Source organism: Typopeltis vanoorti, chromosome 15 (assembly GCF_054136105.1).
Source record: "Typopeltis vanoorti isolate ZY-2024b chromosome 15, IOZ_Tvanoo_1.0, whole genome shotgun sequence".
Taxonomy (NCBI): domain Eukaryota; kingdom Metazoa; phylum Arthropoda; class Arachnida; order Uropygi; family Thelyphonidae; genus Typopeltis; species Typopeltis vanoorti.
In genome coordinates, this window is record NC_143563.1 from 120,077,671 (window position 1) to 120,094,396 (window position 16,726).

At 37.1% G+C, this 16,726-nt stretch overlaps 1 protein-coding gene across 1 annotated transcript in view; it reads right to left on the bottom strand.

Annotated features, from left to right (window-relative positions):
• Positions 1–16,726, bottom strand: part of PIG-Q (phosphatidylinositol glycan anchor biosynthesis class Q) — a 215,366-nt gene that overhangs the window by 67,294 nt on the left and 131,346 nt on the right. The window contains exon 5 of the mRNA XM_090405814.1: positions 8,847–8,973. Within this exon, the coding sequence (XP_090261940.1) occupies positions 8,847–8,973 (127 nt within the window). The remainder of the gene's footprint in view (positions 1–8,846; positions 8,974–16,726) is intronic.

Here is a 16,726-nt window from a genome sequence, read left to right on the forward strand (position 1 = left end):
AAGCAAATAAGAAAAGAGTGATCTTTATGGGCGATTTTAATTATGGCAATATAGACTGGAATGATGAGACTGGAAGTAAAGAAAATGAGTTTCTTGAGTTTTTGAGAAACAACTATCCCAGACAGTATGTAACAGAGGGCACAGGAGGATCGAGGGTTTTGGATTTGGTTATCACATCAGAGGATGTAATTATAAATGAAATATCAAATCACCCACCAATTGGTGAGAGTGACCATGAGATGATTACCTGACTGGTTGTCAGCAGTGTGAGGACCTCTGTAAGAAAAGGGTATATGTGGAACTACAAGGGGGGGGGGGGATTATGAAGAGCATAGGAGACAGCTTGCAGGTGTAGCATGGAATGAGAAGTTAGCTGGAAAAGAGATCAATGCAGCTTGGGGGATTTTCAAAAAACTAACTAGTAGATGCAATGCCTAAATGTATTCCAAGGGTGAAAAGGTTAAATAAGGTAGGAATGAAATAGATAAATAAACAGATTAAGCATGTGTTACAATGGAAAAGAGCATTATGGAGGCAGCATAAGAGAAGTGAAAATAACCAATTCCATGGGGACTACAAAGACCAGACAAGGCAGGTGACTTGGTTGGTGAAGATAGCTAAAGAGAGGTATGAATAGCAGTTAGCTAATGAAGTCAAAAAGAATCCTAAGGAGTTCTTTCGGTATACAGCCAGCAAAAGAAAGAATGATTATGGAAGGATAACACTGATTGGAGAAAATGGTATAAAGACAGCTGTTGCAGAAGGTGTAGTGGAGATACTTAATGAGCAGTTCATAAATGTCTTTCAATCTTGAGAATGTAATTTCATGGAGAGATTGAGAGCAGTTGATGATGAGGATGAGAGACTGACTAAGTGAGCAAGAGGAGTATGGGGAGTTGAGCAAACTATATGTAAATAAGGCTGTGGGACTTGATAATATATCACCACATATTCTGAAGTAATGTGCCAGGGAGTTGATGCCGGCCTTGACATATATTTTAAATATGAGTCTTGCACTCGATCAAGTTTCTAAGTAGTGGAAGGGGGCGGGGATAGATTGTGCCACTTCATAAACGAGGTGATAGAGCTCAAGCATCAAACTATAGGCCTAATTGTGTGTCAAGTGTGTTGTAGTTAAGTTGTTGGTGAAGCTTGTGAGAACTAGGATCCAGATTTGGATTGATAACAATGGTATTACCTTTGATGGACAGAATGGATTTGCTAAAGGGAGGTCATGTTTTAGTAATCTTCTTACTAATTACAATAAGATGACTGCTTCCATGGACAGAGGAAAAGGATACACAGTAATATACTTAGATTTTGGAAAAGCTTTTTGATAGATTACCACATGATAAATTGATAGTCAAACTAGAGCAGATGGGTTGGATATTAGATTAGTGCATTGGATTGGAGACTGGCTATCTGATAGGTATCAACAAGTTGTATATGGGGGTGCGATATCCAGGAAAAGGGAAGTTACTAGTGGAGTGCCACAGGGGTCAGTTTTAGGGCCATTACTGTTTAACTTGTATATTAATGATATTGGCGAAGATTTGGATGGAGATATTCAGTTGTTTGCAGATGATGCAAAGTTCAGGCGAACCATGAAGATTAGAGAGGATGTTGTGGACTTACAAGAAGACTTGAATAAATTGAGTGATTGGGCACGGGAATGGGGATATGAGTTCAATGTTGTAAAATGTAAAGTTTGAAAATTTGGAAAACAAAAATGGGATGCAGAATTTAAGCTTAGTGAGAATATATTGTCGGAGGTGGAATAAATAAGAGATCTGGGGGTGATAGTGGATAAGGATCTGAAATTTAGGGGACACATAGCCAAAATTGTGAAGACAACACAAAGGCTTCTGGGAATGATGCAGAGGACACTGACGTGTAGAAGTAGGGAGAGTCTTGTTCTGTTGTATAAGGCTTTGATTAGGCCACACATGGACTATTGTGCCCAGATTTGGTCACCTGGTTTTTAGAAGGATGAAGAGATGTTGGAAATGGTCCAAAGGTGACTGACTAAGGTAGTTTCTGACCTCTGGAATGTCGAGAATGAGGGAAGATTGAAGAGTGGTGGACAGGAGGAAGAGAGGATGACAGAGACCAACAAGTTGGTAAGGGGTTGTTATAGGATTAATGCTGGAGAAGTTATACATAAAATAGTAGGAGATAGGGGAGAACCAGAGGTCATCCCTGGAAACTGTATAAAAAGGATAGGGAAGTGAGGAGAAAGTGAGAGGCAGGTTTTTTTCATGCAGAGTTATGAGTGATTGGAATGCCCTTGCCTGAGAGTGTGGCGTCGGGAAGGAGTTTGAGTGTGTTTAATACACAGTATGATAAGCTGTGTGTGTGTGTGTGTGATAAAAGACGAGTCTTTGACTCCATGGAGTCTTGGGTAATAATCATAATAAGAATAATATTATTTGGATTGAGTGTTCTATTTATCAGGCCAATAATCTGTAAAAATTTTGAAGCTTTTAATTTTATGTCTTTTTCTCTTTCATATGATATTTCACATCCAAGATAACTGAAATTATCTGTTGTATTATCATCATCATCAAATTCCGGCCATGTACCCTCAAGGGGTGTACAGGATATGATAGTACAACATGAAAAAAATTACATCATTACTAACTTCCCATCTACAATTTTCCTCCCAATCAGTCTGTTATTTGTCAAGACTCCAACATTATCAGATCTTATATTTCTATCGTCTAAGGCACTTTGTACCGTATCAATCCACCTATATCTTGGTCTTCCTCTGAGTCGTTTTGCTACCAACCTGGCAGAAAACACTTGTTTTGCTAATCTTTCTTTCCCCATTCTGTTTAAGTGACCATACCACCTGAGATTAGCTCTGCTAACGCATTTCTGGATGTTGACAATGTCAAGTTCTTTCCTAATATCCTCGTTTTTAATATGATATTGCCATTGATGCCATCTGTTCACGCCTATAATCTTTCTCAGGACTCTCATATCTGCGGTCTCTAGTCTTTGGTCAAGTGTTTTACTTCTGACCCAGCTCTCAGATCCATAAGTTAAAACTGGTTTGAACACTGTCTTGTATACAGCTAATTTAGTGTTCCGACTAATTTCTCTCTTATTCCATATGAATTTATTCAGTTGACTTCCTACCATACCAGCTTTGTTGATTCTGTTGTCTATTTCTATATTTAATTTACCATCTTCAGTAAAAATCGTGCCTAAGTAGCTGAAATATTTCACTTGTTCCACAAGTTCTCCATTCACTTCACAACACAGTTGACATTTTCAATGATTCTGCCTATTTTCATTGTCTTTATCTTTTTATTGCTGATCTTCATACCATATCTATTACAACAGCTATTCAATTTAGTCAGAGAATCTTGCAGACTTGTAGCGGATTTATTTAGAAGTATAACATCATCTGCATAAAGCAAAGAGCTGACATTAACATCTCCAATTTTGATATTATGCTTAATACCACTTTCCTTCATAATGTGATTCATATAGATAATGAATAACAGAGGGGATAATGTACATCCTTGTCTCACACCAGATTTAACATTAAACCATCTTCCTGTACTTCCTTCAATTCTAACTGCTGACTTATAAATCAAATAAAGACTAAGTATTGCTTGATATAATGCCCCATTGACACCATATAACTGTAGCAAATTGAATAGCTTCTCTCTTGGCAACTTGTCATATGCCTTTTCCAAATCGACAAAACTTAAATACAGATCACTGTTATATTCCCATGATTTCTCGACTATTTGTCGTAAAGTGAAGATCTGAACTTAAGTATAAAGAGCTAATAAGCTTCATTTCGGCAATGAAAACATTACTTAAATTATTACCTCCCTCCATAATGTAATAACAGCATACATTTCCTAGGAAATGTGTTTATACATTATGGAAAATACCTAAGAGTAGCAATCTGAACTTTCTCCACCTTTGCAACGAGTTTCCCAGTATTGTACTACGTACTAGGATCACTTGCATTGGCTAACACTAGTGTCGCCGATACTTTATACAGGGTGTTCGGGATAAATTTGACAGTTTCGTAAGGAAAAAGAAAATCTTCTTTGTATCTATTAAATTTAATGAATTGACAAAAAAACATTACAGGCAGAGTTAATTACAATACTATCAACAAGATTTACTCAAAATAACCACCATTAGCATCGATCACAGCTTCAATTCTGCTTCGGAACCTCGAACAAGCTGATGCTACAGTCTCCCTGGGAAGGGCCGCAAAAACTGTTTTAATTTTATCCATTAACTGGGCTTTTGTATTACTGGAAGTGCGAATGGTGTCTTTTTCAACTGCGCCCCATACAAAATAATCCATGGGGTTAAGGTCTGGGGAGTTTGGAGGCCAAACATTTGGACTGGTGAAGTCGTAGAAATTTTCAGACAACCATTTTTGACTTTTCCCAGAGGTGTGGCAAGGGGCCGAATCCTGCTGCCATACATACGGCCTACCATTGGCTACCCTTGTTATCCAGGGCTTGACTACAGTTAGCAACTCCACGAACAAAGCCCGAATTCCAATGCCAGGGTTCTTCAACACCTGTTCCTGCAGATTTGCGAGGAATTCTGCTGTACGAACGCAATCAGATCGTCTGCTAGGGATCTTTCTTCTTGCTACATCCTCGTAGTCACCATTGCAAGTCTCTAGTTCATGCCTGATTGTTTTTACTGTATTCAGGGAGCATTGGGCAGCAGTCGTAATATCCTTATTTTGATGGCGGGCACGAATCATCATGATACAAGTTATTCTCTTCCATGATTCAGGTGGGTTCCAGCTATCCATCCTTTCTGACATCTTGTATATGAATGAAGAAGGGTCCAAACTTTTAAATGAAGACAAGTGTGTGTTAATACATGTAACTTATGGAAAAATATAATTAATTATAAATATGTCAAATTTATCCCGAACACCCTGTAGTTTACTATATTCGGCAAGAAACTCTCTGATTCCGATCTTTGAGTTTCTTATTCGGTTTTAAAACTATGCGGGATTTGATATCCCCTTAATTTAAGTAATGTTTTCATTGCCGAAATGAAGCTTATTAGCTCTTTATACTCAAGTAACTTAATGGTTGCACCTGTTTGGAAAACTCGTTCGCAGAGTACATAAGTTCTTTTCGCTATACACTTTGGTATTAGGTCTAGCTACTCACTGATGAAGCCTCAAAAAAGGCTGAAACCGGTCTGGGTAGTGACCTCCCTCCATAATGTAATAACAGCACACATTTCCTAGGAAATGTGTTTTTACATTATGGAAAATACCTAAGAGTAGCGATCTGAACTTTCTCCACCTTTGCAACGAGTTGCCCAGTATTGTACTACGTACTAGGATCACTTGCATTGGCTAACGCTAGTGTCGCCGATACTTTATAGTTTACTATATTCGGCAAGAAACTCTCTGATTCTGATCTTTGAGTTTCTTATTCGGTTTTAAAACTATGCGGGATTTAATATCCCCTTAATTTAAGTAATGTTTTCATTGCCAAAATGAAGCTTATTAGCTCTTTATACTTAAGTAACTTAATGGTTGCACCTGTTTGGAAAACTCGTTCGCAGAGTACATAAGTTCTTTTCGCTATACACTTTGGTATTAGGTCTAGCTACTCACTGATGAAGCCTCAAAAAGGGCTGAAACCGGTCTGGGTAGTGACCTCCCTCCATAATGTAATAACAGCATACATTTCCTAGGAAATGTGTTTTTACATTATGGAAAATACCTAAGAGTAACGATATGAACTTTCTCCACCTTTGCAACGAGTTGCCCAGTATTGTACTACGTACTAGGATCACTTGCATTGGCTAACGCTAGTGTCGCCGATACTTTATAGTTTACTATATTCGGCAAGAAACTCTCTGATTCCAATCTTTGAGTTTCTTATTCGGTTTTAAAACTATGCGGGATTTAATATCCCCTTAATTTAAGTGAAGATCTGATCCCGACAGCCTCTATTTGGCCTGAATCCAGCTTGTTCTTCACCAAGCTTTTCTTCCAAAATTCTTCTCAACCATTTCTCAAGTATACTTGCATAGATCTTGCCAGGAACACTCAGTAGGGAAATACTTCTGTAATTCTCACATTCAGTTTTATTTCCCTTTTTATATATGGGCACTATGAGAGCTCTACTCCAATCATCGGGAATTCGTCCCTCTGTCCAGGCTTTCTGAACTATACAGTGCAGCCACTGTAAGACTCTTATACCACCATACTTCAGCATTTCTGGTCAAATATCATCTACTCCTGCTGCTTTTCCACATTTCAAGCCTTTGATGACTTTTTCTACTTCAAGTATGGATATGTATTCCTGACTGCATGCCTGGTCAGTGTTTTTTACCACTGTGCTCTCATCACTGCTTGTTTCATTTAGCAGTTTTTCAAAGTAATTATTCCATACTTCAAGGATATCTTTTACTCCTGTTTTCATGTCACCTTTATCATCTCTAACTCCTTTTACAGCACTCTTTCCTCCATTTCTAATTCTTCAACAACCTCCAGAATATTTTGCCACCTTCTTGATATTTATTTTCTATATTCTTGCCAAAGTCCTCCCATGACTTTTGTTTAGCTAGCTTTACACAGTGTTTAGCATTCTTGCATTTGTCTCTGTATTCTCTAAGAGCACAAGCTGACTTATTTGACCGGAACTTTTGATATGCTTTCTTCTTTTCCTTCACTGCCCCTTTAACTTCCTGTGCCCACCAGGGAGTTCTGATTTTTTTATCCTTGCAGACAACCTCACCACATGCCTCTCTGGCAGAATGAATCAATGTTTTCTTCAGAGTTTGCCACTGCATCTCCAAGGTTTGATTCCTGTTCTCAAACTGTTGTATTATTTTATTATTAATATCTATTTTACTTCTAACTGGAGTTTGCCTACAAAATGCCATTTTTTTAGTTTTATCTATGGAAATTTTCATTTCAAAATGTTCTACTATATCATTTAAATTATATATTGCTCTTTGTAAATTGTCTTCCTTATCTGATATTATTACCTCATCATCTGCAAATAACAGCATATTTATTTTGTTATTCCCAGAAATTTCTATACTTGGATTGTTTAAGTTGTTCAACTGTATTAATATACAGTTGAACAACTTAATATACAGTTGAACAACTTCATTAATGAGAATATTGAAAAGTGTTGGAGACAGATGGCATCGCTGTCTTACTCCTTGGTTTATATATTATTTTTCAGACATTTTTTCATTTATTTTTATTTCATTATCTTCATATATATTCAATATTCCATGTAGTAATATATTAGGTATATTTATTCTTTGTAATATATCAAACAGTATATATCTTTTTTACTTTGTTAAATGCTTTTTCGTAATCTATAAACAAAAGATGAGTTTCTAAATTAAATTCTCTTCTTTTTTCTATAAGTAGTTTTAAACAGAAAGCTGCATCCATTGAAGAGCATCCTTTTCTAAATACATTTTGACAGCCTAATAATATTTTTTCACTGTATATTTTCAAAATAAATAAAATAAATAAAACAAGTAAAACAAAAACAAATAAAACATAAAACAAAACCTGCTAATTAAAGAGGTATTACTTTACTGAATACAAGCTACAAAATATATAGTAGAATACTTAATGAAAAACTCAAAATATACAGTGCTAATAATCATACTGTGGTAAATGCACGAACTGAACACCTTTTGGTTCATGTACCACATGTTAAGAATTGAACATCTATAGGTTCTTAATGCAAGTTGAGAACCTAAAGATCTGCTCAGTATGAGAGAAACTGCAGGTTTGGACACTTGGTACATGATCGAGTGGTACATGCTTGATCGAGTGATCAGTGGTGCGAAGCTACTATTGGTGGGATTATGACTGAATGCCTCTAAGTGAGAACCTATCTAGCCACTGCAACGATACAGTTTGTGCCTCATGTCTTGAAAGGCAGCACTAGCCGAAATCGCTTTCATACTGTTATAGTGTCGTTGCTCTGGTGATGAGGCCACTAGAACAGAAACATCAAGGCAGCCATTGGGATTATGCAGCCCCTGCTTTCTAAGCCACACCATTCAGGAGTGAAGTGTAGCCACCAAATTGTCAGCAGATGACCTAGGTACTGGTCTGGGTGTTATGCTTGAAAGAGCAGCCACCACACATCTGAAGGAGTGTGTATGCTTTGAATTATGGAATTCATAATAAGGAAAGTGATTTAGCTTCTACGTAAAAGTAGCTCAAACATGAATATATTTCACACACAAAACATAGTTTTTGTTTTCTTGGGTGAAGGATTAAAACCAGTCTGGGTAGTGACTCATCACATAATGCGTAGTATTATGTGAAGAGCCATATAATGCTACGTCTGAAATGGTATGTGTGTGTTTGGATTAAAGTAGTTGTAATATCAAGGCAATTAAAGTAAAGTCATTAGCCTCTATATACAGGTAGCCCATGCAAACTTTGTTTGCTTATACTTGGAGAAAGGATTAAACCAAGAACTTAATTTCTTGGCATCTACAATTTCCAGTATAACCAAGTGAAAAACTTTCAACAGCTATCCTATCTCTAATCCAGAGCATTTTGATAATAAGGTGTCACACCTTATTATCAAAAAACAGATGATAAGTTATCCAATATCATATGACAGAAGCAGGCCTTTTATTCTGAAAAGACAAAGCAGCCATAAAAATATGAAATTAACAAAGATAATACACTAATTACTTTAGCTATACATACCAAACAACTCATTCTGGAGAATAAACAATGTCGTCATCATTAATTCTGATTACAGAAAGAATTAAATAATTTAATATCACAGATACAATTTTTAAAATGGCATATATAGTGATTGTAAACCACTTACTTTTCCAGAGATAAATATGATATAGGAAAAAATGACCAAGAGTAGTATTAAGGGGATAATTCAGTTTTAGTCCAGCAGGTACTCCCATTAACCAGTTCAAAAGATTCTGAAGTTCATTGACAACTTCCTTAAAAAGTAATTACATTTATTTTTGAAAGAATACAGTTAGGTTTGAATAATAATGTCTCTCTCTCTCTCTCTCTCTCTATATATATATATATCAGGGGCGAATATTCAGGGTGTGCTAGGTGTGTAGTGCTCATCCACCGAATAGCAATATCAATGATATTATATTTTTGCATTTATTTCTGTTAAAGACTCCCCTAATTGATTCCTGGCTTCACATGATTCCTAAAAGTAAACACAATATACTAGTGCCTTCATGAATAAGACACTTTTCGATGCGTAAACATGCATCACATTTGTGTTAATAGCCTGGGTGTGCATTCAAAATACATACATACACCTTTGAGCCCTTTGAAAAGACGTATAGATGGTGCAGTAGGTCAAATTTTTAGCATTCTAGTAGTTTTAAACTGCTCAGAAGGTGAGTTCTGAGAGAATAGCACCTAGAAGCTGTGTTGTCATTTCACGAGTTGCTGTTTTTGTTTTCTGAGTTTCATTTGTTTTGCATGCGTGAAGTGTGAACTGACATGTAAGCAACTTTTTATATATAATATAGACAAGTTTTTATTTTTAATTTTAGATAAATTTATAACTTTTTTGCCCATATTTACAATGGGAAACAGCATTGTAGTCGAAGGAGGTAAGCCTCGTCCTCCTCTTCCAAATTTTACACCTTTCAAATATACCAACTAATTATAGCATTCTCCCTCATTATTGTTTTCTAATATACAGTATCTTAAAACAAACACACTGTCCTCTACTCTGCAGAAATTTGATTACAATTAATTGATAAATTAAACTATTCAAAGTTATTCTACAATTAATTTCATTAGACCAATTAAGATGAGCACTAATGTGTTATACACTCTTAAAACTTTCATATATCGACAAAAATGCAATCATATGGTCAAACTGATGTGAATTTTGTAGCGCAGGTTGCATAAGGCACAAAAGCACACCCAAAATGGGCACGTGACGCCACTGAACACACACACACACACACACACACACACACACACACACACACACACACACACACACACACACACACACACTGAAGTGCCACTGAATTAGGAATAGGCGATGCTATGCAAATTCTGTACTGCAACTCCCACATTTGTGTGCATGCATGGTTGAAACTGTGGTTATACTTAGCTGCCAGTGTTGGATTCCCCAAGCATTTGTCATGAGAAGCGTAATGGAAAAGGTGAGGGATTTAGATGCATTTGAAAGGGTAGATCGTAGTTACCCAATGGACGGGTCACTCATCTCCAAAACTGTCAACAAACTTGGATTGTCTCATATGACAGTTTCAAGAGTGTTCCAGGAATATGAAAATTCCAGCAAAAAAACAAACACCCAGACAAACCGCAAAGGGCAACAGGCCTTGAATGAACATGGACTTCTCCACTTGAATCACATCGTACAGACTGACAGGGGCCAGACATTATCTCAAATCACCTCCCACCTGAACGAGGGTTCCAGCCGGAAAGTCAGTGCAAGGGCATTGCAAAGTTCGCTTGACTTTTTAGCTTCGTGAGATGCTGACCTATGAGAGTCCCACTTCTAACAGCACAACACTGGGCTGAATGCCTTGCCTGGGCTAAAGAACATTGAAACTGGACGATCAAAAACTGGTGACATTTAGTATGTGTCCCAATGACTCTCATTGCATCCCAGTACGTGAAAACTCATGGCTTACCATTTACATCCATTTATGTCCATCATAAATCTCAATGGAGATGGCATCTACCAGCAAAACAGCTGTCATCTCACAGACCCAAGAAGGCTACCGCTTGGTTCCAGGAGCATTCTGTTCACTTTTGAAATAATAAAGTAGCCACATAGAAGCTTTGATTTAAATCCCATCGAAAATCTTTGGGACACTGTCAAGCAGAGTGTTCGGGTCTGTGTCCCATCACTGCCAAACCTGAGCAAACTGTGGACAACTCTGAAGGATGCATGAGTCAAGATACCTGAAAAACATTTTCGCAAGCTTATAGAGTCCCTGCCTCATGTGGCAGCCATTATCAGTGACAGAGGGTGTTCAATGTTACTTGGTAGCGATCCTTAATTCAATGGCACTTCAGGGTATATTGACCAAAAATACTATGGCATTCAGATGTTAGAATATACATTGGCAAGTTAATTATAGTTGTTCTCTTGTAATGTATATTTTTGTATTTCTCTTATCATGTTATGCACCAGATGAAGTATTCTAAGAGGACTTAACACACACACACACACACACACACACACACACACACACACACACACACACACACACACACACACACACACACACACACATTAGCATAAATGCTTGTTTATATTATTATTATTATCACCCAAGACCCCATGGAGTTGAAGACTCATCTAGGAGGACCTTTTATCAAACACACAGCTCTTCATACCGTGCTTTAAACACACTCAAATTCTCTGCAGACATCATTATATATATATATATATATATATGTGTGTGTGTTAAAGATACCAGGCAATTTTATAAACTTGGTTTTAATCCTTTTTCCCAAGTAAGGCAACTCGTGGTAAACGTGGAGTAAGCTCTGATCACTTTCCCTTAGTATCTTCCCTAATGCAAAGCACATCCCCTTGTGGAGATGTATGATGCTATGCAATAAAGGAAAGGGCCACTACCCAGACCGGTTTCGACCTTTATTGAGGTCTAGTCAGTGGGAGACCAACCCAGAGATGTCAAGGTTGAAGTAATGCAGAGCTTATAAATTTCACCTATACAAGTTGCCACAAAGGTACTTTGACCTTATTAAATAAAAATCTCAGGATGAGAGGATGAGAGAAAGATGTAGAAAGTTTTACCTTGGGTATACTATACCCAAGTTGCTTGTTATTGCTTGGTATCTTTAACGTATAGTATACCTAAGGTAAAAAACTTTCTAGATATGTATATATATATATATATATAATATATTTTAAAAAATAATTATACTGACTAAGAACACCGAGAAAGATATGATAAAAACTTGAATAAAACACAACTAGTTTCGTCGGAACGCCGACTTCTTCAGGTGTATAAATAATTACAAAAAACTGGAAAAAATATGGAAAGTTAAAAAACATGGACTTCTCATATAAAACAAATTGGGAATAACAAAAGTCAAATTTGAACTTGTGTCCACATGGCAGGTCTAGCATGATGCATAAGTAGTGGTCACTGACTCAAGAGTGCCAGAACTGAATCGCAACGTTGTGAGAGTCAGGTAAGCTGTAGCTTAAATTATTGTTCATGTGTGATGGGTCCAGAACTATTTCTTTTGATTCTAAGATACGTCTCTCTAGTTCGTCACTGCATTTATGGATAGTGGTTGACAAGGTATTTGGACAGGTTGTGAGTGGGTGTATCAATTCCTTCAACAATGGGTCTTAAAGGAGTGTCTGCCTTATGAAACTTTGGGAGGCCATACAAACAGAGAATTAGGGGATTAAGAGAACGGAGAGATAGCCTGGTGTGTCTAGGAAGTTCTGAAGTAGATTGTTGGTTCGGTTATGAAGTTCTCTCGTAGGGTCACTTTGTAAGAGAGAGTAAGTATCAGATATTAATAAATCGTTGATCTTGGTACAGTAATCAGATCTGTCTAGGACTACAGTTGCATTACCTTTATCTGCTGGTAGAATAATGGTTTCAGTGTTATTACGAAGATGGTGGATAGTTTTTCTTTCAGCACAGGATAAATTATCTGCAGATCAACGACTGTTGTTTATTGTAAAAATAGCTTCCATTCTGAGAAGGTTTGCTGTTTGTTTTGGTACATGTAAGGCAGCCTTTTCTACCTTGGTTCAAAAGAGTTCCTTAGGAATGGAGGTGGGGGACGATACGAAGTTGAGTCCTTTAGACAGTACGCTAATTTTGGCTGAAGAAAGGGTATGGGAGGATTTGTTTATGACAACATTTTTTAGGTTTTGTAAACCAAAAGGAGATTGATGAGTTTGTTCCTGTTTGAGGCGATTAAATTTCCTAATGAGAATTAATTTATTGATGTCTTGGGATCTAGAAGCACGGTGAGGGCTGTTGTTTTTAACCTCATTCCAAGAACTGTTGTCTAAAAAAGAACTCACGCTAATTTCTAATGCATCATTTTTAGAAAAAGTTGAAACTAGAATAAAACTACTCACACGGACAGATAATTACATGCCTCCTCTCATCACTTCCCTCCGCAGAAACTTGGTATTATTTCCACTCTGGCCCATCAGGTGAGATCTCTTATTTCAGAAGAAGAAGATCTTCAAATAGAACTTGACCACCTCAAAAGCACATTCATGAACAACGGCTATTCATCTTGAAGCACAACTAAACATCTATATCCACGTAAGAAGATAACTCCAATCCTATTACACACATTTAATTGCCGTTTGTAAACTCTCAATCACCAAAATTGGCGAAAATTATGAAGAAATTTAACATTAAAACTTACTTCACCACCCTACCAAAACTTCGTTCTTTCCTGAGTCAACCCAGGAAAGTCAACCCTTTCCTAGGTTGACTTTCCTGGGTTGTCAACGCAACTTCAGTTTCCAGGAGTTTACAAAATCATCTGCAGCTTCGGTAAACCTCATTATAGAAAAAAGCAATAAGTCTGTCTCACTACATCTTGAGGAGCATCAACGTGACATCTCTTAGAAGAGAACCAGTGCAAGCGCCCTCCCCGGTTATGTTCTTTTCTCCCCTAACTCCAATCTAGAAGAGTGCCAACACCAGATAGACTGGAATCTTACGACCACTATCCATAAATGCGGTGACGAAGTAAAGAGATGTAGATTTAAGCTATAGCTTAAATCTACGTCTCTCAATAATTTAAGCTACAACTTACCTGACTCACAGCGCTGTGATTCAGTTCTGGCACTCTCGAGTCAGTGGCCGCTGACTTATGCATCATGCTAGACCTGCCACATGGACACCAGTTCAAATTTGACTGTTGCTATTCCCTATTTGTTTTATTTGAGAAGTCCATGTTTTTTAACTTGTTATTTTTTCCAGTTTTTTGTAATTATTTAAACACTTGAAGAAGTCGGCATTCCGACGAAACTAGTCATGTTTTATTAAAGTTTTTATCATACCTTTCTCAGTGTTCTTAGTCGGTATAATTATTTTTTAAAATGTCTACAAGCCGAATGAATAGAAGTTATAATAACTATTTACCTTCTGACGAAGTTACTCTACAACACATTAAGGAATATCAAAAGATTCTGGTAAAGATTGAACTTCTCATAAACAGGTTAGTCTTTTTGAAAATATGCATGTCCCACTCTATCATCGCAAAGTTCTTAGATTTTAAGGAATCTATTCGCACAAAATGTGCACATAATATTTACCATAAAGTAAAACTGGATATGTAAATGAAAGGATCGCAGACACTAAATATATTCTAGCTTCAACTTTCTCTAAAAAAGATGCATTAGAAAATAGCGCGAGTTCTTCTTTAGACAACAGTTCTTGGAATGAGGTTAAAAACATCAACCCTCACAGTGCTTCTAGATTCCACGACATCAATAAATTAACTCTCATTAGGAAATTTAATCACCTCAAACAGAAACAAACTCATCAATCTCCTATTGGTTTACAAAACCTAAAAAATGTTGTCATAAACAAATCCTCTCATACCCTTTCTTCAGCAGAAATTAGCGTACTGTCTAAAGGACTCAACTTCGTATCGTCCCCCACCTCCATTCCTAAGGAACTCTTTCGAACCAAGGTAGAAAAGGCTGCCTTACATCTACCAAAACAAACAGCAAACCTTCTCAGAATGGAAGCTATTTTTACAATAAACGACAGTCGTTGACCTGCAGATAATTTATCCTGTGCTGAAAGAAAAGCTATCCACCATCTTCGTAATAAAACCAAAACCATTATTCTACCAGCAGATAAAGGTAATGCAACTGTAGTCCTAGACAGATCTGATTACCATACCGAGATCAACGATTTATTAATATCTGATACTTACTCTCTCTTACAAAGTGGCCCTACGAGAGAACTTCATAAATGATCCAACAACCTTCTCAAATCTACTTCAAAACTTCCTAGACACACCAGGCTATCTCTCCACTCTCTCCATCGCCTAATTCCTCGTTTGTACAGCCTCACAAAGATTCACAAGGCAGACACTTCTTTAAGACCGATTGTTGAAGGCATTGACTCACCCACTTACAACCTGTCCAAATACCTTGCCTCTTCCTTAAAACATCTCATTGGTAATTCCTCCTCATATATCAAAAACTCTGAAGATTTCACATCTAAGATAAAAAATTTAAAACTCAAGGATTCTGACAGAATAGTTAGTTTCGAAATTATCTCTCTCTTTACAAATGTGCCCACAGAAGAAATCTTCAATCTACTGAAAAACAAAGTTTCCAAAAAATGTTTTGCACTATTTATACATTACATAAACTCCGGCTACTTCTCATTTGAAAGAAAAATAGATAAACAAACCAGTGGCCTAGCTATGGGCAGCCTATTGTCTCCGATGTTAGCCAATATATTTCTAGAAGACTTTGAAGAAAGAGCTATTTCAAGCGCAACATTAAAACCTAAAATGTGACTACGATACATGAATGAGATCTTCATCATCTGGGAATATGGTCTAGAGCAGTTATAAACTTTCCTAGATCATCTGAATAATCACCACTAGAACATCAGATTCACATCAGAACACAAAATGAACGGCGTACTCGCTTTTTTGGATTTAAAGATTACTAGGGTGCCTGATTGTCTCAAATTTTCGATTTTTCATAAAACTACTCACACAGACAGATACTTACATGCCTCCTCTCATCACTTCCCTCTGCAGAAACTTGGTATTATTTCCACTCTGGCCCATCAGGCGAGCTCTCTTATTTCAGAAGAAGAAGATCTTCAAATAGAACTTGACCACCTCAAAAGCACATTCTTGAACAATGGCTATTCATCTTGAAGCATAACTAAATGACTATATCCACGTCATCAACCTCGTAAGAAGATAACTCCAATCCTATTATACACATTCAATTGCCATTTGAAAGCTCTCTATCACCAAAACTGGCAAAAATTATGAAGAAATTTAACATTAAAACTTACTTCACCACCCTACCAAAATTTCGTTCTTTCCTGAGTCAACCCAAATGAAAACATAACCAACTTCAGTTTCCAGTTTACAAAATCGCATAAATTTACAACATCTGCAGCTGCGGTAAACCTTATTATGGACAAACTCATGTCTGTCACACTATGTCTTGAGAAGCATCAACGTGACATCTCTTGCAAGAGAACCCGTGCAAGCGCCCTCCCCAGTCATGTTCTTTTCTCCGCTAACTCCAATCTAGAAGATCGCCAACACCAGGTAGACTGGAATCTTACGACCACTATCCATAAATGTGGTGACAAACTAGAGATACGTATCTTAGAATCAAAAGAAATAGTTCTGGACCCATCACACATGAACAATAATTTAAGCTACAGATTACCTGCCTCTCACAGCGCTGTGATTCAGTTCTGGTGCTCTCGAGTCGGTGGCTACTCATTTATGCATCATGCTAGACCTGCCACGCAGACACCAATTCAAATCTGACTGTTGCTATTCCCAATTTGTTTTATATGAGAAGTTCATGTTTTTTAACTTTCCATATTTTTTCCAGTTTTTTGTAATTATTTACACACCTGAAGAAGTCGGCGTTCTGACGAAACTAGTTGTGTTTTATTAAAGTTTTTATCATACCTTTCTCCTCAGTGTTCTTAGTCAGTATAA